Below are 24,776 nucleotides of genomic sequence, written 5' to 3' on the forward strand. Positions count from 1 at the left end.
AGTGTTTTTTTTTTTCTTTTTCTTTTTCTTTTTCATTTTCTTTTTCTTTTTTCCTTTTTAATGCTTTTGGAAAATGTCAATCATCTGGATTTTGTTTGGCAACATCAATAAAGAACGGCCTCCACTCTCGGCAGAACATGGTTCCCCACACTTTTGCGTGAGGGGGATGCCCATTGCCACTCGAGCAAAAGATCCAACAAAAGAGCATTGCTTTTTCCCAAATTCAGTGAACCTTTATCATCGAAGTTTGCAAGCTAATATGGTGTAAAGAAGAGAAACATCAAGCATCCCGCCCACCACTAATATCTTCACAAAAGCGCATTATTACTATCACCAAGACACACCAAGATGTCCCTACATTTTCATTCACCATCATTCCCATTTTCCTAATGGTCTTCCACACCTCTGAACCCTTGTTTGTAAAATCTAAGAACCATCCCAAATATGTCTCGCCATACTCTCTTTATAACCTCCCTCCACATGGCTTTGACACCTCCCTAATTGTCCACCACCACTTCACTATTGAGGCCCAATTCCTTTCCCTGATCATGCCTATCCCATTATCCACTTCTTCAACTTTGGTCATCCATCCATTTCATGAGATCAAGGCATTCAATAACAGCAACAGTGGTCGTACGAGCCACCCTTATGGCTGTTACAACTTATAATATGGGTCGTAATGGCCATTACAGCCCCACAACGACCATTATGGCCTTGTAATGGTCAAATTTTATTTTAGAGGAAGAAAACATATTGGCCATGTATCAAACTGTTATGGGTCCATATCAACCAGTTATGGCCATTATAGGAACTTTACAGGCCCCTTTTTTTTTTCCAGATTGGGTGTTACAGCCCCATATAGCGTAACATCCCACCAAGATATTCTGTAACGGTAACGGTGGCCATAACGACCACCATTGTTACCTTTACAATACGGGTTGTAACGGCCATTACAGCCTCTGTAATGGTTGTTATGGTCTCTTTTTTTTTCTTTTTTTTTCTTTTTCTATTGAAAAAAACTCAAAAAACCTGTATCGGCACCATAACGGGCCATTATGGGTCCATTACAGCCTTTACGGGTCATTTTATCCGTAACGGCCATTACAACCTTTACGACCCCATAACGTGTAACAGTTGCCACCGTTACCTTTACGTAATGGCCTTTACGGCCCCGTAACAGCCTTTACGGCACACCATGTGTCCAGTCAGTGTTTAAGTTATCGGCGAAAAGTCGATAATATCGACAATAATATCGGTGTCGCCAGCGTTGCGACACCGAAAACCCTTTTTTCGTTTCTCTACCAGTTTCAGCGAATTATCGGCGATTTTTTAGAGTTTTCGCAATAATCAGAGTTGTCGAGCGACAAATTCGTTGTAGCTACCAACTCCATTTCGCCGATAAAAAGGCAGTATCAGAAATTTTGGGGAGAGCATCGTAAATGCCAAAAAATAAAATATAAAATATAAAAAATTTGTAAGGTGATTTCGGTACTTGTAGAAGAGGTACGCCTGATCGGAAGAAGAATTCGGTGGGCCTTGATCGACAACAGTTGTGTTTCAATCTTCCGCAGGTATGAAAAATCCTCCCCTTTCTTTTTTTCTTCGAATGGATGAAAATTTTCAAAATCAACGAGAATTTCGGCGAATAATCTGCGATCTCTTGGGAATTTTGGTTCGATTTGGAGATTTGGGTTCGAAATGGAAACCCTCAGATTGGGATTTGGGTTCCAAATAGAAACAGGAAACCCTATTCCCCTTTCAAAAATGGCATCGGACGCCCTTTTTTCAATCGCGGATTAGCTACTGACAGGGTTAGTAGCTAGACTCGCTACTGAAGTGACGTCACCAAGTTCCGTGGGCCCCACCATGATGTATCTTTTGTATCCACACCTTCCATCCATTTGTACATATCATTTTAGGACAATATCCAAAGAATGAGTTAAATCTAAAGCTCCAGCGGACCCCAGCACAGAAAACAGTGGGGACAGTGACGCCCACCATTAAAAACTTTTGAAGGCCACAAAAGTTTTAGATCAACTGATATTTGTGTTTTCCCTTATTTCATGTTTTTTGGAACTTTTGAACAGGTTGGATTTCAAGTAAACATTATGGTGGGCCTTAGGATAGTTTCAACAATGGGAGTCACATTCCCTACTGTTTTCAGTGGTGGGGTCCACTACAACTTTTTATTTGTCTCATTCTTTGGTTCATGCCCTAGAATGATATCTCAAAATGGATGGACGGTGTGGATACAACACATAAATCATAGTGGGGCCCACAAAACTTGGTGACATCACTTCAGTAGCCCACTCGCTACTCAACCTGTCAGTATCTAATCCGCGTCCTTTTTTTTGGGGACGCTGATGATGCTCATGTTGCAGTCATGAGCTACTTATGGTATTATGGGCCCCACTATGATGTAACGTATTTTATCTGCTCCGTCCATCTATTTTGGACACTCATTTTATGGAATGAGCTAAAAAATGAGTTAGATCCACATTTCAGGTGGACCACACCATGGGAAACAATGTGATTGAACGCTTGCCATTAAAAAAATTTTAAGGCCCATTGTACTTTTTATTTGCCACCCAACCACTTCATTAGGTTCACATAGACCTGAATGAAGGGAAAACACAAATATCAGGCCGATGATCAAAACTTTTGGGCCCCAATAAGTTTTTAATGGTGGCCATTCAATGACCACTATTTTCTATGGTGTGGTCCACCTCAAAATTGGATCTGACTGATTTTGTGGCCCATGCCCTAAAATAATCTGCCAAAATGAATGGACGGTGTAGATATACATCTTATATTATTGATGTAGCCCCATGGCCAGGGTCCCACCCAATAATGGACCGTGAAGAAATCCCACCTTACTGGGTTACTCGTACGGTTTTAATGTACTGGGTAAACTATGTTGGGCCCACCATGAATGTATGTGCTTTATCCACGCCGTCCATCCATCTTTCGGGCTCATTTTAGGGGTTGAGCCAAAAATTGAAGCATATCCAAAGCTCAATTGGATCACGCAACAGGAAATTGTGAGAATGATGATTTCCAATGTTGAAACCTTTTTAGGGCCTACAGTGATGTTTATTTGTTATCCAACCTATTCATAAGATCACAAAGACACAGATGAATGGAAAATACAAATATCAGCTTCAATTAAAACTTCTATGACCATCAAGAATGTTTCAACGATAAACGTTCGATTCACACTGTTTCCTACGGTGTGGTCCACTTGAGCTTTGGATATGCTTCATTTTTGGAATAAAGCCCTAAAATTGTTTGGTAAAATGGATGGACGGAGTGGATAAAATACATAAATCACGGTGGACCCCATGGAGTTTACTCAGTACATTAAGAGTTGCTCGGTCTGCAATCCACTCCTACACAGCCTTCAAAGAAGGGCTTGCCATGAATGGTAGGTGGACCCATCGTGATATTTGTGAGAAACCCACTCCGCCCATCTATTTTTCTAGATCATGTTAGGACATGGGCCAAAAAATGAGGCATATCCAAAACTCAAGTGGGTCACATGACTGGAAATAATGCAAATTAAACCTCCATCATTAAAACATTCATGGGGCCACAGAAGTTTTGGATTAGTTTTTTTTTTTTTTTTCCTTTTTCTTGGTAGTGGCCCATTTGATGTTGGTTATTTAACAACAACAATTGTACGATCCAAGCCATCCGGACGAGGGAAGTGAAAAGCAGCATTGTCTCAAAGCTATCAAGAAACTTTTTTAATTCATTTACTTTTACCTGTTTTAATTATTATATTTTAGCTATACTTATATTATATAAACTCATTTTGGTTACTATTTTAGTGATTTCTTACGATAATGCATGACTTTTGGCCCCCATTAAATGGAAACTTATCATTCAATGCATTTTTTTTTGCAATTTTTTCATTCCTGAATATGTAAATATGTGTATTTAGGTATATCGTGAAGTTTCACTAAAAAATTCCACCATTTTCTCCATATTTCCCCCCCTTTCCCTGCATTTCCGGTTATCGGCAATATTATCGGTGATAACGATATTATATCTTTATCTCCGGCCAGCAAAACTTGTAGCGATACCGACAACTTGAACACTGGTCCCAGTACCATTGCGGCCAGTACTTAACCTTTTTTTTAATACCATGCATGAGATTGACTTCATCGCCATCATCTCAACCCTCAGAAACAATCACTTTGAATGTGCTTATTCTACACAGCAATAGAAGCTGGCATTTTTAACAACAATAAGAAATAAGTCAACAATTTGAAATAATGGATCAAATGGAAATGATTCTTCCTCCAACAGAAAGGCATTTACCCTCATCAAGCTTTTCTCCATTCATTCCACCACTAAATCCAGAAAAAAAAAAAAAAAAAAAAAAAAAGAAAGTTGCTACCTTGCCACCTAAAGGTACTAGCTCTTCGTCAACTGATTAACCCCATCGTTTCTGGTGGAGGTACATGATACTGGGCCAATGTACGGCGCTTGATACACAAACACTCAGAAATTATACAAGAGGCATACATTTACTCAAATTAAACCGTCTACATTGTGGAATCAACTGCAGCACAACCACAGTGATTTTATCAGATTGGTTGAATAATCCTATCTACTGATTCGTGGACAAGTTTGTCAAAATAGGACCATTTGTATTCTTAGTCTTCGAAGAAGTGCAAAACCTGTTTTAAACAGAAATTCAGGAAATGACACCTGACATAGAACTTAAGGTCAAAGAAGAGGTAGATAAGCTTATTAAAGATGTTATCAAAACTTGAGATTGCATTCCTCAGACTGGCTGGATTTATAACATTGATCCTGTTCCCAAGAAAGATGGTGACGGTTAGAGTTTGTATATAGATTTATGAAACCTTAATTCAAAATCCTAAGGATGACTTTCCTTTACCTAACATAGATGTCCTAGTAGATATCACTGCTGGTTTTGAATCTTTGCTAATGGGTGGATTTTCTGGAACCTATATATAGAACAACATATAAGTTATCATGCTTGCATATCCATCATCCAAGTCTCCAACAATTACTCCAATAATTACATATCCGATTTGACCCATGGATGAATATGCAAGCATATGTTTCATGCTTGTTTGAGTAATAGCAATGACATTCCTCAATATCATGCTAAGAATAGCTTACCTAACATAGATGTCCTGGTAGAAATCACTGCTGGTTTTGAATCTTTGCTTATGGATGGATTTTCCGGAACCTATATATAGAACAACATATAAGTTATCATGCTTGCATATCCATCATCTAAGTCTCCAACAATTACATATCTGATTTGACCTATGGATGAATATGAAAGCATATGTTTCATGCTTGTTTGAGTAATAGCAATGACATTCCTCAATATCATGCTAAGAATAGCTAGGATTTCCAAAAGAAGATGTCATTCGTTTGATGAGAAATAAAAAGGAATATCAAAAATTCGTCGCTGCTGGGAGCCATTACAACTAAAGACTAGGACCCTTCCCTTACGAGGAGGCGATAAACAACTATCAAAATGGAACGGAAGTACCACAGTCAAACTTAACAAGAGAGTCATATTCATATCTATCCCTGCTCAATAGCTACAGGAACACCAGGAGAAGGACATCAATTCCGACTTTGGTATTTTCCTTTCTTTAGTAGAGTAACAACATGAATTCTCATGTGCTCTTGCAGTATCCAAGCACAAGGAGATTCTGGAAGAGTACCTATAACGAACGACGTCGAGTTGGCGACGGAGGAAGACTCGGCATTTAGGCGAGTCGCTTGGTGGTGTGGTACATACTGGTAATAGTATGCCCCACCAAAATGGCTCCGAAACAAACAAAAAGGTGCATGCCAACTCACGAGGGACTGCCAATGATATACAGGAGGAAGGTGGGGATGATGTCATTTTTAGCCGTCCAATAAATGTCCACAAACCCATAGTTCGACAATCAAATAATCTTAATTTTTGTTTCATGACACAACCATTGTTCGAAGTATCCCCAATATTATCAATAATATCAGGATATTGTCAACAATATCCCCAATATTATGCGTATCTCCAGCTCGGCGATACCGGTAACACTGGTAGTATCAGCAATTCTAGGTAGAAGCAATATATCGCTAAGTATCGCCAATGTATCGATATTGCCAATGTATTGCCAATATTTTTTTACTATGTAAATTCCAGGTGTTGCTTGTATTGCCAATACTTTTTACTATGTAAATTCCAATTGTCACTTGCATAGCCAATGTATCGGCGATATCTCAATAATAAGGCTAATATATTGCTAACGTATCAATATTGTGAAAAATCTATTTATTAAAAAAAATCTCCTTTGTAATTTTTTTTTATGGGTGCAATGTTGTATGATGAAATGCATGTTTGTGTGTATATGTATGCATGCATGCATGGATGAATGGATGGATGGATATGTGTGTGTGTGTGTGGATGGATGGATGGATGAATCCACCATTGTCTCCATGTTTCCCTAAGTCAATGATACATGCATTTAGGCCCCATGAGGGGATAACTTATTATTTATTCCTAAATATGCTAAATATGCATCTTTTTCACTATTATTTGATTCTTAAATATGCAAATATGTATATTTTAGCAACTCTTGAAGTATCATTAAAAAATTCCACGATTTCCCCATGTTTCTCTAATGTTTCCCTGAGACAGCATCATGCTTTTTGGACCACCATTAAAGAGTAACTTATTATGTATCCTTTTCTTTTTCTTTTTCTTTTTTTTTTCTTTTTTTTTTTCTTTTTTCTTTTTTGCAATTATTTGATTTCTAAATATGGAAATATGTGTGTTTTAGCATCCCTGAAGTTTCATTGAGAAATTCCACCATTTCCTCTTGTTTCCCCAATGTTCCCCTCAGTCAGCGATACATTCTAAGTACCAATGATAATATTAGTGATATCAATACATGTTTCTATATTCCCAGCCAACGATGCATGTAATGATACTGATACTACGAGCACAAGATACATCTAAATTGGAACCCATAATTTGGACAGTTTAATTTGAATTACTTGTATGCCATGTATGCAAATTTTAAGTGCTTTGTGTATCATCTAGTTGACATAAAAAAATAAAAAAATAAAAAATAAAAATAATAATAATAATGACTAAGCGACAAGGTAATTGTGTCGTGACAAAGAAATGTTGCTTTAAGTGGTAAACCACAAACTCATGTCTTCATCTCACACACACCTCCAAGAGTTGGCGCAAGGCCATCTTCTAAAAGCAAAGATATCACTCAAGTCCACTTCGCGCACATTGTTGAGCATTGGCGTGAAGCCATCTCCCCATAGGCGCAAGATGACAAACGCAGTCTACAGGGAACCAATTTGCACACACTCTTACAGGATGGCGTAGAACTATACTCCTGTACGCAAGGCCTATCTACCGTTTGGCACGAGACGGAGTGCTATGAACTTTGGTTTGAAGGAACCTTTGCACCGCTCATCCAATGGCATCGTGACATATGTACAAAACCGTTTTGCACGGGAAATAATTGTCATTTTGGTTGGAAACCACTCCTCGATTATAAATACCCATTTGGGTGTTCATTTCAAAAATTAATGCTACCTTTTACATTCGCGAATTATGAGCACAAGAACCAGCTCTCGACTCCCTTATCATTGCTTTGTACACTAAGACAAGTTGAGCATGGAGTAATTCAAGGACTCCAATGCTTGATGGCATCCCTCTAAGCACCCACTTCCAAGGGAGAGTGACATGAGGTTGTTTGTCACCTTCACATGATACCACAAAAGTGGCTCCATAGTCAATAATACGAGACCCTGGTAGCACCAAGCAGTGAACAAAATATCGGTATCACATTACGTATTGCACCCTTGGGATATGAATATGTATCAGTTATCGCATGGGATATATCGGTTGTATCACGTAATATATCGTTGTTGTTGGAAACATGGGGAAACCTTGGAAATTGGTCGAATTTTTCAATGAAATTTCAATGATTGTTAAAAAAGACATCAATACATACTTACAAATCAAAGCATTACAAAAAACAAGTGCACATAATAGGTTTTCTTTGTATGGGGTCCTAATCTATGCGTTGTCTAACTGAATTGATGCAAGTATATTCAAACTTTATTCATATAATTTATAAATGTAAGAAGACATGTGAAAACACAAGCAATACATTCAAAAGCAAAAGAAGAATCACTAGATTAGGTTACATTACATGCTTATTTAATTTTATGTTTGGACACAGATTGCAACTGATTTGCGAGAAATAGGGACAATTTTGATTTTTTTTTTTTTTAAATTTTCCATAACTCGGTTATTCTCTTCAAAATCTCGAAATTGAAGCTCCCAAGCATGAAAAATCATGGATTTGTAACAATTTAACATAGATTTACAGAAAAAAAAAAAGCTCACCGGACCGAACATATGGGATATATCCCACTACTCGTGTGTTTCGTATCGCAGAGGTGGGATACAAGATATATCGTGGGATATATCGGCCAATATCATTGATATTTAAAATGCTGGTACCAAGTACATTAAGATCTCACACCAAACAAATCATACCGGATCCTAAGGTTCAAGTCACTTTGCGCTGACACTATTGTAGACAAGCATGTCACCCCGTGTTACATTTCCTCTCAATGGCAATACGTGTTGTGAGCAATGACAATTTAACATTCATTTCACTTCCCATTGGCATGTACACCCACGGCAATGTCGATATTCTAAGTCCAAGCTACGATAGCATAATAAGAAACTATACAGCAGGGAAATGGCATCCTGCCACTAAATAGGGCATGTGCACCACACAACTACATGGCAATCTGACACTTTGTTGGGTACATGGAGCCTATGCCTCTTTGGTTACATGAAATGCATAACATCTTGATGCCCGATTGGCTATATAAAATGTCTAAACATCAATGGCTATATAAGTAACATGACACCAAAAGGTTAACAAGATCCTTAAAGCTCCCGAAAGCTCTATCTTGATTGATGCTCTGGACAATCCAAAACGAGGGACACTAGATAAGGATATTATGCATCATTCGCATTTGCTTTCTTGAACCATGGACAGGTTAGTCTTCCTTGGTTTTTGCTTTTAATCAAGCATTTTCCCCCAAGAGTTGTAATTAAGGGCTTGTGATATGTCGCAGCGTGGAATGTATTTGTTCCCTAGAATGAATGAAGCCCACCACAAGGGATTTTTAGGTGCAAATATTGTCTCATTACTATACTATTCAAATTAATACAAAATAAAAACAAAAGAAAGGCAATTTTTGTAAGCAAATTCATCCCACCATCTAAAGAATCAAAGTTCTTCCTCTTATTTAAAATATAATGCCACAATGCATTATGTGAAGAAACAAGTAAGAAACGAATTCAGTTGTGCGAGTGGAGAAGTGTCTATTTCAAAATTTTAGCAACTGTAGCCAACTAGAAGCTGAAGCTGAAGCACGAGTCCGAAGTGTGATTCAAAGCAAGGAAATACCCACAACTACTTTAAAGGCACCCTCAGGATGGAGGTCTTAGCAACAATAACTCTTAAGCTAGATGTCATTTGAAGCAACAAAACATATATTTCAGAATATTGATGTGATCAACAAAAGAATTGCACAAAATGAGCATATCATCAGTGAATTGCAAGTGAGAAATCATCAACTCAATATTTCTTAATTGCAAACCCTTTCAAGAGATGAAGATCAAGCACCCTGCCAAGAATCATGCTCAAACTTTAAGATACCAAGGAGAACAAAATGGGAATAAAGGGTCGCCTGTCTCAACATTCTTCTACTCCTAAAAAATCCAAATGTAGATCCATTAACGAGAATAGGGGAAAAAATACCAATGAAATGCATTCTTTATCCACCCAATCAATCTATCACTGACCCCCTCTTTTCCCTCAACTAGAAAAGGAAATCCCAATCAATGTCATTGCAGACCTTCTCCACATCAACCTTGCAAATACCTTGCCACTCAATTTCCTTGTGATGATACTTTCATTAACAACAAGAATTTAGGATCTCTCTCTACCAAATGAATGCACCTGCAAAGGAGAAATGGCGAAGCTCGTGACTTTCGTAATTCTTAGAAATGGAAAAGCACATGACTTTCGTAATTCTCATCAAGGAGAAATGGCAAAGCTCGTGACTTCCGCAATTCTCATCAAGAGAGCCTTTGATCAATTTTTGTAAACACCTCCCACCAAACTAATAGTAAAAAATATTTTACTTCCGAACGACTATAGCCCCTTCAAACTTTGAATTTCTCCTTCATAAAACTCTCTTTTAAGCCAAGTTGACAAAAACCTACCTCCGGGTAACCTTCGAAAACAGACCGTCAATCGTTGGTTTGCATAAAACATCATTGATTTCTTTATTATCTGTTGGTCATTGATGACTGAGTTTTCAAGTTCCCCTAAACATTTGGCAACTTCATTTTTGAGTTTATAACTTTTAAGAAGAAACTTTTGAGCTTATAAAAAATTTTAAACAAAAAAATTGTGCTCCTGTTCTTGGAGCACAAAAAAATAAAAAATAAAAAAATAAAAATAAAAATAAAATAAAAAAGATCAATAACGCACTCGCGCAAAGAGACTTTGATGCGCAGTCGCGCAACAAAGGTGTTTTGCACGACCACGCAATTAAAGAAAACGGAAACGGGGTTTCTAATAGTAAAGGAGAAAGGAAGCAGGGCAAGAGCGGGAGACCAGTAGCACGATCGCACAAGGTTCATCTCGCATAAATGACTTACGCGACTATACAATAGAGAAGGATGATGCGCCCGCGCAACAACACCTTGTTGTGCGAATTTGGGATTTCATATGTGTGAATGCCCATGAATACCCCTCCACCCTTCTCATTTGGACGTTTAAAAAATTAAAATAAAAAATCGAGAGCTTTAGAAGTCAAAGAGTTGCAGAATTCAGGTATCAAGCGGGTCGTAGCATAGGAAGAAGGAAAGAAGAAGATGAAGGAAGCCTGTTGCGGGACCATCTGTAATGCGACTACACAACAGAGGACCGGCGAGGCTAATATGTTGCGCATCTTATGTGGTTTCATCACAGATGCTTGCATTTTTATGCTTATGGAGTACTAATTCAGTCTTTTAGCTTACACGTTGGCGCGAAGTACGGGTTCCAAAACCGCATAACCTTCCTGTCATTACGACGGACACTCTACAAGCCGAAATGTTGTGGGACTATTTTCAATCACATCATTTTAAAATCCCATAATTGTACTCTGTTTTAGAATCAAGGGCAATGTGAGGAATGTAATAAGAATACATATTAATGAATGTAATAAGAATACAGATTAATGGAATAATTGATGATGAGTATTCTTCGTTCAAACTTCTTTTGTTATTATCGAATGTAGATATTCCAATCTCCGCGGCACATTTCTGATCGAAACAAAATGGCGAATTTGTTGGGCATCGAACCTAGAATCTCTAATTGGAATATCTACATTCGATGATAATAAAGAAATGATCGAAGAATACTTGTCATCAAAACGTGATATAAAAAGCACCAAAATGGCAACTCTTGACAAGAACATTCCCCCATTCATCTCTAAACAAAGTGCAGTTCGACTCGATCTGAATAACTAATGACAACCTGTTTTAAAATTCGAGTACTTTGTTCTCGTACGATCGTAATGGCTTCTCCCAAATAACGTGATCGTTTACTTTACACCCAAGGGGTTCACCGTGGGTTATGCTAGCAATGCTCGAGCGTCGCCTAAAAAGGTATCGGGGAAAGCCAAGCTAGCTGCGACTAGGAATAGATGGCAACAAGCAATGTCAGGGGTGATTCCACCTCGCCTACAGCGGAGAAAGATGACAAGGGATGGACAATAGTGACATCCACGACAGTAGTGACGTCCAGGAGACGAAAGACTCAAATCTCCTCCAACGAGAGGCCCAATTCCGTTGAAAACAGTGAGAGGGTCGATCACGGACAATATTGCAAAACGCAATCCCGCCTTAGCTTCGCCCCCACTCTATCTTGGAGAGACCGAAATAGCTCTCTTTGCCCCGCAAGACTTCCCCGCCCTACCTGCCACAACCTCGCCAGAGGCCTAAAAAGAAAAGTGATGTCCGAACAGATAAGTCATCTTCCTCCAGGTCTGCTACGACGACCCCACCACAAACTTCGGTACCAAATATGTTCTGCTCAAAACCGATAAAATCTCCGAGACCACAGAAGGACAGTTTCGAGTCAAGCGGCAAGTCATTCTCTTTGAGGTACCTTATGACAACAAATTCCCTCTCCCCCTTGCCATCAGGACAATCGAGAAGTGAGGAGGCAATCGTTTTCATGGCAGGGACTAGCTAGACCCAGCCGTTATCCACAGACAAGCGCTTAGCCGAGATGGCATGTACGAAGATTGTATTAATGGAAGAGTGCAAAAACCTTAGAGAGATGTTAGTGACACTAACTCGAAACATAGCTCAGGCTACCACCCCTCCAATGATGGTTGCCGCAAATGGCAATGAATAGCAAGTGGGGAGGTCACAGCCGTAGAGGGCAAGGACACGTGGGTCAATACATGCCACCCGTACTATGACTGAAGATGAAATTTGACAAGTAGTGGCTGAAGTTGTTCGTATGGAAAGGGAACATAAACATAGAGGAAGATTTTGGTTTCAAACACCATATCCCCGCAAGATTGAAGGCATACAATTTCCTGCAAACTTCAAATATCTAGACTTCTAAAAGTTTAATAGAGATGGTTCACCGGAAAAGCACTTGATGCACTTCATCACGACTATGGGAAAATTCTCTACAGTCTTGCAGTATTGTTTGCAGTTGTTTGGCTCATCCTTGACAGGAAAGGCATTTACATGATACTCAGCCCTGGCTCCGGAATCCATACGTACGTGGGATCAGATGTAAGATGCCTTTATGGCAAACTTCTTTTCGTCGGATAGAGATGTCGACCTGACTGAGTTGGCTTCTATCTAGCAAAGAGAAAGTGAATCAGTTGAGAAGTTCACCAATCGATGGAAGACTCTAGGAGCATCGTCCAAGCATCTCCCAGGAGAGTCGAAACAAGTAAAGATGTGCTTGAATTATATGGAACTAAGGGTAGCATTCGGCCTAACGAGTGCTAATATACAAACTTTTCGTGATCTTTCCACCAAAGCCCATGCCCTCGAAATCATGACCAGAAAGTTGCCAGCCTTTCAAACAGAGATGCACGCCATGGCTCGGGCAAGATGTTAGCAAACGTCGCCGATAAGGGAAAAATGAGAGAAGATTCCTAAGACCAATGGAGAGATGGTAGGAAAGAGAGCATAAGTCTTTATGCAGGAAGGACAGGCAAATAAACGACCTAGGCAGTACGGCGATCATGAGGGATATGCATTTGAAAAGAAAGATGTACTCCCCATGATGAATCAAATGTTGGCAGTAGGGACAATCAAATTGCCTCAGCCGAAACGCCCAGAAGAAGTGAGAAAGACGAAAGTAGAGAACTATTACCATTACCATCACATGCTCGGTCATCCGACCGAAATCTGCTATACTATAAAGAATATACTCTAGAATTTGGTACAATACGCTAGGCAGAACAGTAGGCAAACCACCAACGAAAACTATTTGTTGGAACGGTTCAGTGAACTCTGTTAGACCGTGTGAAACTATGGTTCGAGTCAGGAGCACTGGAAGGAGTCGCTAGTTGGAAACAAGCCTGCAATTTATTTTTGCTCCGATTCTTTGTACCAAGAAGATTCATAACCTTGGAAAATTAGTGAGATGGGAAGCTGGTACAAACAAATGCCCGTACCGATATGTTTTGAAATGGAGGAACGTTGTTAGCAGTTCATGTAAACTGCTTGGATATCCGGAGGGTCCCATAGTTGAGTCATGCGCGAGGAGCATGGGATTACGCATGGGGGAAAGACACGAACCCCATACACCTTTTACTTTAATGAAAGAGGCGGCAACCGTAGAGTTAAATCCCTGTAACTAGCTGCTTGTCAGTCATTCCTTCAAGGAGACTCATGTGAGATAAGTCTAGCAGATATTGGCCACGACATTATCTAAGTCGTTCAAGGTGTTTCCGTCCACCAGAATTGGGCAAGAATTGGGCATATGCCAGAATTCCTGAAGTTCGCATTGTACGAAAAGGGAACACATATGATCACCGATAGAACATTTGATATCTTATAAGAAAGCGGCTTATTTTTGGGGAAATGTTTCGGAAGACAAGTTATTGAGAAATTTTGTATACTCACTGGTCGTACCTAGTGAGGCGATGGCATGGTATTTGGCTTTACCGACAAGAGTTTTTCGGTCTTGGAAAGATATGAAATAAGCTTTTGTCTTGCGATGTTATGAGTATAATACTCAGATACTCAGAACGCAACTAAAACGAACCATTCAGCACCTCGGAGAAGATGTGGTAGATTTCATCAGACGATGGTGGAAGATATGCTCCTACCATCTTTCACTACCTGTGTTTAAAGCAGCTATGGTAATAGAATGTATCCAAGCAACCACCCATCAAGCACGAACTGATCCTGGGATCTATAAAGTCGTCAGAGACTCTTCAGGAACTATTAATAGCATTGAGCAGTCAACCCCACGAAAATTGTTACGTAACCACTGTAGAGTCGGTGACAAAATTGGTTAGCTCTCCATCAGAAGGCAACAAAGAAACGGTTGCAGTTACACTACGCTCAGGAAAGCATGTGACGACTCCTCAGAGAAAGCATGACGTTGTAATATTACAAGGAGGTTCAGAAAGTTCACAAGAAAGAAAAACCCCATATAAAGAAAGAAATCAGGGAAATGAAAGATTATGTATCAAGACACCATTAACTAAGGGATGACTTACGATGTCATAAGTCACTTGAAAAAGATCCCCGCTCGGTTAAGCATATACGACGCGCTGTGCTTATCAAAAAATTCCCGTCAAATGTTAATTTAGGCATTGTCTGACAATGGAGTAAGAGAAGTACTAACTAAAATGGAAAATACAGAAGCAAAAAATGATGACGGTACAAATCAGGATGCCACATCTGAAAAGATGGACAATCGACTGTATGTCCGTTGTCACCTTTTGCGATGACAACTTGATGTTAGGCGAGAAAGAACACAACCGACCGTTCATGGTCATTGGCTATATTCATGAGAAACAAGTCAAACGTATACTGCTAGATAACAGCTCTACAACAAACCTCTTACAGCTAAGCATGCTTGCTAGATTGAGATATCACCACTCGCACTTGCGTACCAACAGGATGATGATTCAAGGCTTCAATCAAGATGGTCAAAACGCACTAGGAATGATTATACTAGTATTAGAAATTGAAAGTTTGGTTACGAAGGTTGTATGCCATGTAATTGACGCAATAACAACCAATAACTTGCTTTTAGAGCGATCTTAGAGGCACCAGTATGGTATCGTGCCATCCACGCTACATTAGTGTTTCAAATATTGTTGAAATGGCTATCAATACAAGGTTATGGCTAATACAAAACCATACACAGTAGCAGAATCATTTTTTGTAGATGCATGTTACTATGATGAAGTCGCTATGGAAAGAGAAGAAGGAATGGATGAGAAGAGTTCAAGGACGAAAGATCATTAGTCCAAAACACCAGAAAGAAAGGTCGCACAAGCTGAACTAGCCAAGGAAGAAAGCAGAAGACAATCAAAGGCCCCGAAATCGAATATGACAGAACAAAGTAGAAGAAATTTTACTTCATCCTAAAGCTTTTAAGGCAGCCGGGACATCCCCCTCTGATAATGATATCACCGAAACATATGAAAGTTTTGCAGACGAAAAATACAATAGGCGAATTATACAATACCTGCGCCACGACTAGAGAGGACAAACCATTCCCTGTTGTAACGGGCCGTTACGGGCCCATAACGGTAACTTTTTTTTTTTTCCATTTTTAGCTCATTTTTTGCTGTTTTTTTGAAACCTTTTGCTTCCAAACTGTTTTTCACTCCTTCTACTACTAATTTCGACCAACCTTAGCTAGGTATTTGAGATAAAAACACATTATATCACAGATTTTTTTGAATCAAAGCTCCGTGGGCCATTTTTCAGAAATTCGTCAAAAATAGGTATTTATACTTTTTTTAATATGTTTTGCTGTTTTAATCATGTCATATGATGTGTTAATCATAGTAGAACATGTTAATGTACATTTTACAGATTTGGGGTGCCATTTAATATTTTTTTCTATTTACGCATGAATTTTGGCCCCTTTTTTTAAAATTCGAAAAATCAAATTTTAATGGTTGTTTTGCTGTTTTAATTGTGCCATTTGATGTGTTAATCATAGTAGAACATGTTAATGTGCATTTTACAGATTTGGGGTGCCATTTTATATTTTTTTAATATTTTTTTCTATTTACGCATTTATTTTGGCCCTTTTTTTGAAAATTCGAAAAATCATTTTTTAATGATTCTTTTGCTGTTTTAATGACATCATATGATGTGTTAATCATAGTAGAACATGTTAATGTGCATTTTACAGATTTGGGGTACCATTTTATATTTTTTAATATTTTTTTCTATTTACGCATTTATTTTGGCCCTTTTTTGAAAATTCGAAAAATCATTTTTTAATGATTCTTTTGCTGTTTTAATGACATCATATGATGTGTTAATCATAGTAGAACATGTTAATGTGCATTTTACAGATTTGGGGTGCCATTTTATATATTTTTATATTTTTTTCTATTTACGCATTTATTTTGGCCCTTTTTTTGAAAATTCGAAAAATCATTTTTTAATGATTCTTTTGCTGTTTTAATGACATCATATGATGTGTTAATCATAGTAGAACATGTTAATGTGCATTTTACAGATTTGGGGTGCCATTTTATATTTTTTTCTATTTACGCATTTATTTCGGCCCTTTTTTTGAAAATTCGAAAAATCATTTTTTAATGATTCTTTTGCTGTTTTAATGATGTCATATGATGTGTTAATCATAGTAGAACATGTTAATGTGCAATTTACATATTTGGGGTGCCATTTTATATTTTTTTATATTTTTTCTATTTACGCATTTATTTCGGCCATTTTTTTGAAAATTCAAAAAATCATTTTTAATAATTCTTTTGCTGTTTTAATGATGTCATATGATGTGTTAATCATAGTAGAACATGTTAATGTGCATTTTACATATTTGGGGTGCCATTTTATATTTTTTTCTATTTACGCATGAATTTTGGCCCTCAAAAATAATTGCAAACACCTAAATGTAAGATATTTTCATATTACATTCATTCTAATATATCTATCATTGATAGTAGATAGTTAGAAAATTAAATATATGAATTTTGTAGTCAAATTCAGGTTATCTGGTTCATAAATTCATCAGATAGTCCGATACAACAAGTTATTGAGAAATTTTGTATACTCACTGGTCGTACCTAGTGAGGCGATGGCATGGTATTTGGCTTTACCGACAAGAGTTTTTCGGTCTTGGAAAGATATGAAATAAGCTTTTGTCTTGCGATGTTATGAGTATAATACTCAGATACTCAGAACGCAACTAAAACGAACCATTCAGCACCTCGGAGAAGATGTGGTAGATTTCATCAGACGATGGTGGAAGATATGCTCCTACCATCTTTCACTACCTGTGTTTAAAGCAGCTATGGTAATAGAATGTATCCAAGCAACCACCCATCAAGCACGAACTGATCCTGGGATCTATAAAGTCGTCAGAGACTCTTCAGGAACTATTAATAGCATTGAGCAGTCAACCCCACGAAAATTGTTACGTAACCACTGTAGAGTCGGTGACAAAATTGGTTAGCTCTCCATCAGAAGGCAACAAAGAAACGGTTGCAGTTACACTACGCTCAGGAAAGCATGTGACGACTCCTCAGAGAAAGCATGACGTTGTAATATTACAAGGAGGTTCAGAAAGTTCACAAGAAAGAAAAACCCCATATAAAGAAAGAAATCAGGGAAATGAAAGATTATGTATCAAGACACCATTAACTAAGGGATGACTTACGATGTCATAAGTCACTTGAAAAAGATCCCCGCTCGGTTAAGCATATACGACGCGCTGTGCTTATCAAAAAATTCCCGTCAAATGTTAATTTAGGCATTGTCTGACAATGGAGTAAGAGAAGTACTAACTAAAATGGAAAATACAGAAGCAAAAAATGATGACGGTACAAATCAGGATGCCACATCTGAAAAGATGGACAATCGACTGTATGTCCGTTGTCACCTTTTGCGATGACAACTTGATGTTAGGCGAGAAAGAACACAACCGACCGTTCATGGTCATTGGCTATATTCATGAGAAACAAGTCAAACGTATACTGCTAGATAACAGCTCTACAACAAACCTCTTACAGCTAAGCATGCTTGCTAGATTGAGATATCACCACTCGCACTTGCGTACCAACAGGATGATGATTCAAGGCTTCAATCAAGATGGTCAAAACGCACTAGGAATGATTATACTAGTATTAGAAATTGAAAGTTTGGTTACGAAGGTTGTATGCCATGTAATTGACGCAATAACAACCAATAACTTGCTTTTAGAGCGATCTTAGAGGCACCAGTATGGTATCGTGCCATCCACGCTACATTAGTGTTTCAAATATTGTTGAAATGGCTATCAATACAAGGTTATGGCTAATACAAAACCATACACAGTAGCAGAATCATTTTTTGTAGATGCATGTTACTATGATGAAGTCGCTATGGAAAGAGAAGAAGGAATGGATGAGAAGAGTTCAAGGACGAAAGATCATTAGTCCAAAACACCAGAAAGAAAGGTCGCACAAGCTGAACTAGCCAAGGAAGAAAGCAGAAGACAATCAAAGGCCCCGAAATCGAATATGACAGAACAAAGTAGAAGAAATTTTACTTCATCCTAAAGCTTTTAAGGCAGCCGGGACATCCCCCTCTGATAATGATATCACCGAAACATATGAAAGTTTTGCAGACGAAAAATACAATAGGCGAATTATACAATACCTGCGCCACGACTAGAGAGGACAAACCATTCCCTGTTGTGCCAAACAGATTTTGCGTGCAGCCGAATTCTACTAATCCGACCCGAATAATGTTTTATATTCCACCAAAGCAAGAAGCTATGGAAGAAATCAATAAGGTAATGACTAGTAAAAAGCTCTTGGCAGAAGATCTGAGAAGATACAACCCAGCGAGTCAAAAGATCATGCAAGCTATGGGATTTGATTGTGATGAACCAATGGGGTTAAATAATGGCAAAGGCATACAAGTTCCGATCGGTGTTCATGAAAAGAAGTCGTGGATTAGGGGCATCCCTCATGCGTGCACAAGTAAATATGATTAACGCAATTGAAATAGCTAGCACAGGGGAGTCCGTCCGAGAGACTGATAAAAGCATCGAAAAAGGGATAAACCAACCCGGCATAGCGCCCGTACAAATAGAGGATGGGGGATAGCCTACTATTGATGAATTGAAAGAAATAAATTTGAGGATAGATGACAAACTTTGGAATACGTACATAAGCGTCGGCCTACCATATGAGAAAATATGTTGGGCCCTACGCATTCCTTTTGGGTAGGAAAAAACTCATCTTTGACAAGTTGGGCACTGCATACAAGTAGTAGAGATTCGGATCCAATCTGTTCAATTCGTCACCTGTGATCCATGTGCATTCAGAATAAGGCTTATTGTTCCATTTCACCTAGTATTGCTTATATTGGCCCCGTCAAGTGTTAGTAGTTTTCATGCGCAAGCGCAACACTTGTTCAACTTCCTCTTTTTTCTTCAAGATATGTTTATCCATATTAATAATGACTTCGTCTTACACGCAAATGCAGCATGGTATCTAAAAGACTGGCGAGATATCTAAGTCATTTAGTAACTTGATCATATAGGCATTGTAACCCAACTTCATTTTGACTCCGCATGGACCAATTTTCTTAGACTTGAGCTTGTTGTACATTCCCCTCAAAAATCTCTTTGCTAAGATAAATCATAACTAAGTTACCTTCCTTATTTATCCATTTGCACTGATATTCATTCGTAGCTTGTTTGTGCCTAGTGTTACTCTCTTCAATCTTCTTCTTTATCTGACCTTGTCAATCTTGGATGTGCTTGGCGAAAGTGTTAGCATCTTCACTCACTTAATATTGTACTAGTCATGGTGTGCCATAAAGGCCGTTACGTAAAGGTAACGATGGCAACCGTTACACGTTATGGGGTCATAACGGCCGTAACAACTGTTATGAAAAAAATGACCTGTAATTGTCGTTAACAGCACATTACATCCCTTATAAAGGCCATAATAGCCCCGTAATGGTCTATTACAGGACATATACAGGTTTTTCATACTTTTTAATCAACTTTACAGGGCAAATATAGGTTTTTCGAGGGTTTTTTCAATTAAAAAAAAATTAAAAAATAGAGACCGTAATGGTTGTTATGGGGCCGTAACAGCCGTTATGCCCCATATTGTAAAGTTAACGGTTGTGCCTGTTACGGCCACCGTTACCATTACGGAACACCTTGGTACTATTAACAATACTAAGTCAAGCACATGATGCAGACTTCTCCCATTTACAATTTCAAATGGGGATTTTTTTTTATGGTACAATTTACAAAGCTATTGTAGGCAATCTCGGCTTGGGATTGAGCCAAGTCCCATTGAGATACGTTGTTGCCTATGATACTCCTCAGAAGGTTACCAAGGCTTTTGTTGACTACTTCAATTTGGCCTCTGTTTAATGATGACATGCGCTAGAGAATTGAAGCTTAGTCCCCAACCACTTTTGTAAAGTGCTCTAGAAGTGCCCCGCAAACTTCAAATCACGGTCCAAAGTTATTGTTTTCAATACCCCAAAAAGTCGCACAATTTTTGTGAAATATATGTCAACGATATGTGTAGCGTCCATTGTCCTTTTGCATGGAATGAAGTGGGCCATTTTTATATTTAAAAAAAATGGTCCACCACAACAAAAATCGAATACGCTTCCCTCTAATTCCTAGGAAAGCCTACAATTTAGTCCATAGAAATGTCCACCCTACTAAAATTAGAGGTGGCATATAAAGGCTAATATTCTACATGTGACTTTGAGAGACTTGGCATCGACAACATCGTGGTACGAATTGTTTAACATCACGACGCATATGGAACTAATGGTATTTTTCATTCACTATGGCTAATGTTTTATCTCTTTTCAAGTACTCACCCAGACCTCCTCCATGTAGTTCAGATAGGATCTTCTCTTGCAACGATCTTTCGGGAATGCATAAGCGAAAACAATTAAATAGAAATCCATCATGTGAGATGAATTTACACTTTAAATCTCATCCATCCACACATCTGTCAAGCACTTCGCTAAAGATGGGGCCACCCTCATATTGTTCTTTTAATGCTTCAAATCTCATAACCTCCATGGCAAGTCTTCCTGGTAAAGCCACCCTCCTACTCAAAGCATATGCCACTTTGTTCTGACTTAGCTTTGTAACGCAAAAGAAGTGTATTCTTACAAGAAAGCCATCCACTTCACATGATGAGCATTCAGCTTCCTTTGGGAGTTGAGATATCTCAACTCCTTATGGTCCAAGTATAGAATGAATTCTCGATGAATCAAATAATGCCTCCAATGTCATAACGCCTGGAAGTCGAAATCATACGTGTATTTCTGTCATGCATCATTCAGTTTCTCACTAAAGAAAGAGATCGGCTTTCCTTCTTGATGCAACACCACACCAATGTTGACATTTGATGCATTGTTTTCCACTTTAAAGACTTCATTGAAATCTGGAAGACAAGAACTGGAGCCTCTGAAGCTTCAATCCGCTGCCTTACTCCTTTTGAACTTGCCACCGCACATACAATCAGTGACAGGTGCAATAATTGTACTAAAATTATGGATAAATCTCCGATAAAATGTCGCCAAGCCACGGTAAGAATGGACCTCCAAAATGATTTGTAGGGTGAGCCACTCCACAATGGCCTTGACTTTCTCTCAGTTAACCTTAATCCCTCTACAAACACAATATGCCCTAAAAGCAAAATACTTTTAACAGGAATGAGCACTTTCTCAAGTTAATATATAGTGACTCCCTCTGTAGTACATCAAATATTTGTCATAAATGATCAAGGCAAACAGATGAATCAAGACTAAAAACAAGAACATCATCGAAATAAATAACTAAGAACTTTCCCATAAAGGAGCGAAGTTCCTCGGTCATCAATCTCACGAAAGTGCTCGGAGCAATTGAAAGGTCAAATGACATGACAAGCCACTCATACAGTCCATCTCGAGTCTTAAATGCGGTCTTTTACTCGTCCCCGGGCCATATACGTAGATGATGATATCCACTCCTCAGGTCAATCTTTGAAAAGACCTTCGCTCCATACAGCATATCCAACATATTGTCCAAGCGAGGAATAGGAACTCAGCACTTGATAGTAATCCAGTTGATCGCATAACTATCCACACACATCCTCCAATATCCATCTTCATTAGGGGGTTAATAATGTAAGAACAACACACGGTGACATGATTTCCCAAATTAAACCCATCTATAGCAATTTAGCAACATGTTTGTGGAGCTCGGCATGTTCAACTAGACTCAAAAGGTAATGCACAAGATTCAGTAGACTCGATACCGACACTAAATCAATGCGATGTTGAATGTTCCTCTTAGGAGGAAGTCCAACTAAAAGTTCTTCAAGCCCCAAGTCTTCATATTTATAAAGGAGCTCTTGCATAGAAGGCAAAACACCTAACTGTTTTGTGTCTTCTTTACCAAGACAAAAATGATGTCAGTCTCCTTTATGTCCCTCTTCAAACTTTTCTACACTGAGCGATTGTTTACCCTCGTCTTCATCAAATTTGGGAGTTGGAAGATGTTTCATTGGGTACAATGTGATATTAATACCATCCTTAAAGAAGGAATAGATGTTAGCCCGAGTCAAATGCACCATATCTTGGTCCCACAACCATGGTCTCCCTAACAAAATGTGGCATGGATCCATAGGGACCACGTTACACCACACCTCATCCTTGTAATTAACTCCAATAGAGGAAACTAAGCACCTAGAAGGGAAAAAAAAAAAATATGCACTAGAAATCATCTAAAAAACAAACAAGTAGCAACAACAACACATTACAAAATCTAAAGCACCCACAAGAACCTTCCACAAAGAATCCAATCACATTGCCAAATAGACCACACCGACTCTCAAACCAAATCTCCAAGAGGAAAAATAAAGGAAGAAGAGAGAAGAGAAAGAGAAGACGGAAGAAGAAAGGATAAACGAGGAAGAGAGATCAAGAAGAGAGCTTTTCTTGCTCTTATACTGGGTCAGAGAAGAAAATATTTGAGAGAGAAGAAAAGGGTGCCTAGGGTTGGACGCCCAACCCTTATTTATAATAAGTGATACAATTGAACTTGCCACAAATGTAAGAATCACAAACGTGCGACTCACCAACGTTTTTTAATCATCCATTTAAATGGCCCACGTTTGGAGAATTTGGATCATTCTATTGATGTGATTTTAGTGTTACAATTGAACTTGAGATTAGTAGCTTAGCAACACCTTTGTTTCGTGCGACTCTCCTACCTTTAAAAGGGAGCCAAAAAAGGCATTTCACTCAAATTACACCAAGTACAGAAAAAAGGTGAGATTTCAAAACAAACCAAAACTGTGTATTTCAAATACCTCTGATTCCATTTAACTCCAAATGCACAGCGCCTCAAATACAAGATGCCAAACAGCCACTAAAGCTGCGACTTCCTTCTTGTGGCCAAGTGGTCCAACTCTGATCATGGTGGACCATAGACTGAAGGGGTCCACTGAGGATTGAAAGTGACCCCAAAATCATAAATTAAGGTCCTGCAAAATGGACATTAAGGGCATCAGGATGCTCTTAGTTGGATCATCAGGACCATCGACTCACCAAGATTTCAGGACCACGTGCTACCAGCAGTGCACCCTCCTTGAGGATAGTCGGTCATAATCATCTGAATGAATTCGTATCATAATAGTAAGCAGAGCCATGTGTTTCTTTTCTTTTTCGTTTTTGTTTCCTTTTTGTTATTTTGGGAGAGAGAGAGAGAGAGAGGCAATACCTCAGCAGCCTTCTGCCTCAAACGTTCAGCCCGCCAGACAGGATCCCACCACCTCTGCTCACCACCACGCCCTCCTCCTCTACCACCACCCCTCCTGCCTCTCATGTTGGAGTTGGGATGATGATGATGATGGCCCTGGCCAGACATGATAGCTCGAAATCCAAATGGAAGACGAAGAACAGACGTCCCACTCCTACCGCACCAACACCACCTCACACTTGTGCTCCCACTACCTCCCAATCCCAGTAATAAAAGGGACATCAACTCAACATCCGCCCTGCTGCGTCTCTTCTTTCTCTTCTCTCGCTGACGCCGACGTTCACTGTGGAATTGGGCCTGATGCTTATTAGACCTATGCCGCAGCTTACCCTCTCTAGTAGTGCATCCGTATTTCGACCCTTGCTAGTCTTAGTTTTTTAGGTTATATTTAAGAACGAGAGCGGATCCGCTACTAACGTTTCTATGTTAAGCCCAGCGTACAAATTGAACGTGTGGAGCCCACTATGGTGTTTTAATGGCATCAAATCCGGACATCACCCCATCTATTTTATCCCCAAACTCAGGTTGATCCCAAGCTCAGGTCGGTTAAAACACATGATTTTAGAAATTTTACATATGATTTAACACGTTGTTGCCCACTGAATCCTTAAATGTCCTGGTTTTCTGTGCGTGCATTCGTCCTCATCAGATGCA

At 38.9% G+C, this 24,776-nt stretch overlaps 1 protein-coding gene across 2 annotated transcripts in view; it reads right to left on the bottom strand.

The window, feature by feature from the left end:
* The window catches only part of LOC131219149 (DExH-box ATP-dependent RNA helicase DExH1), a 96,377-nt gene extending 71,826 nt beyond the window's left edge, over positions 1-24,551 (bottom strand). Inside the window, exon 1 of one of the 2 annotated variants that reach the window (XM_058214154.1) lies at positions 24,084-24,551. In XM_058214154.1, coding sequence (XP_058070137.1) covers positions 24,084-24,344 — 261 coding nt within the window. In that variant the 5' untranslated portion in view covers positions 24,345-24,551. The remainder of the gene's footprint in view (positions 1-24,083) is intronic. The other variant, XM_058214156.1, reaches the window with a different exon arrangement.
* Positions 24,552-24,776: the final 225 nt, after the last annotated feature.

This window comes from Magnolia sinica, chromosome 11 (genome assembly GCF_029962835.1).
Source record: "Magnolia sinica isolate HGM2019 chromosome 11, MsV1, whole genome shotgun sequence".
NCBI classification, from domain to species: Eukaryota; Viridiplantae; Streptophyta; class Magnoliopsida; order Magnoliales; family Magnoliaceae; genus Magnolia; species Magnolia sinica.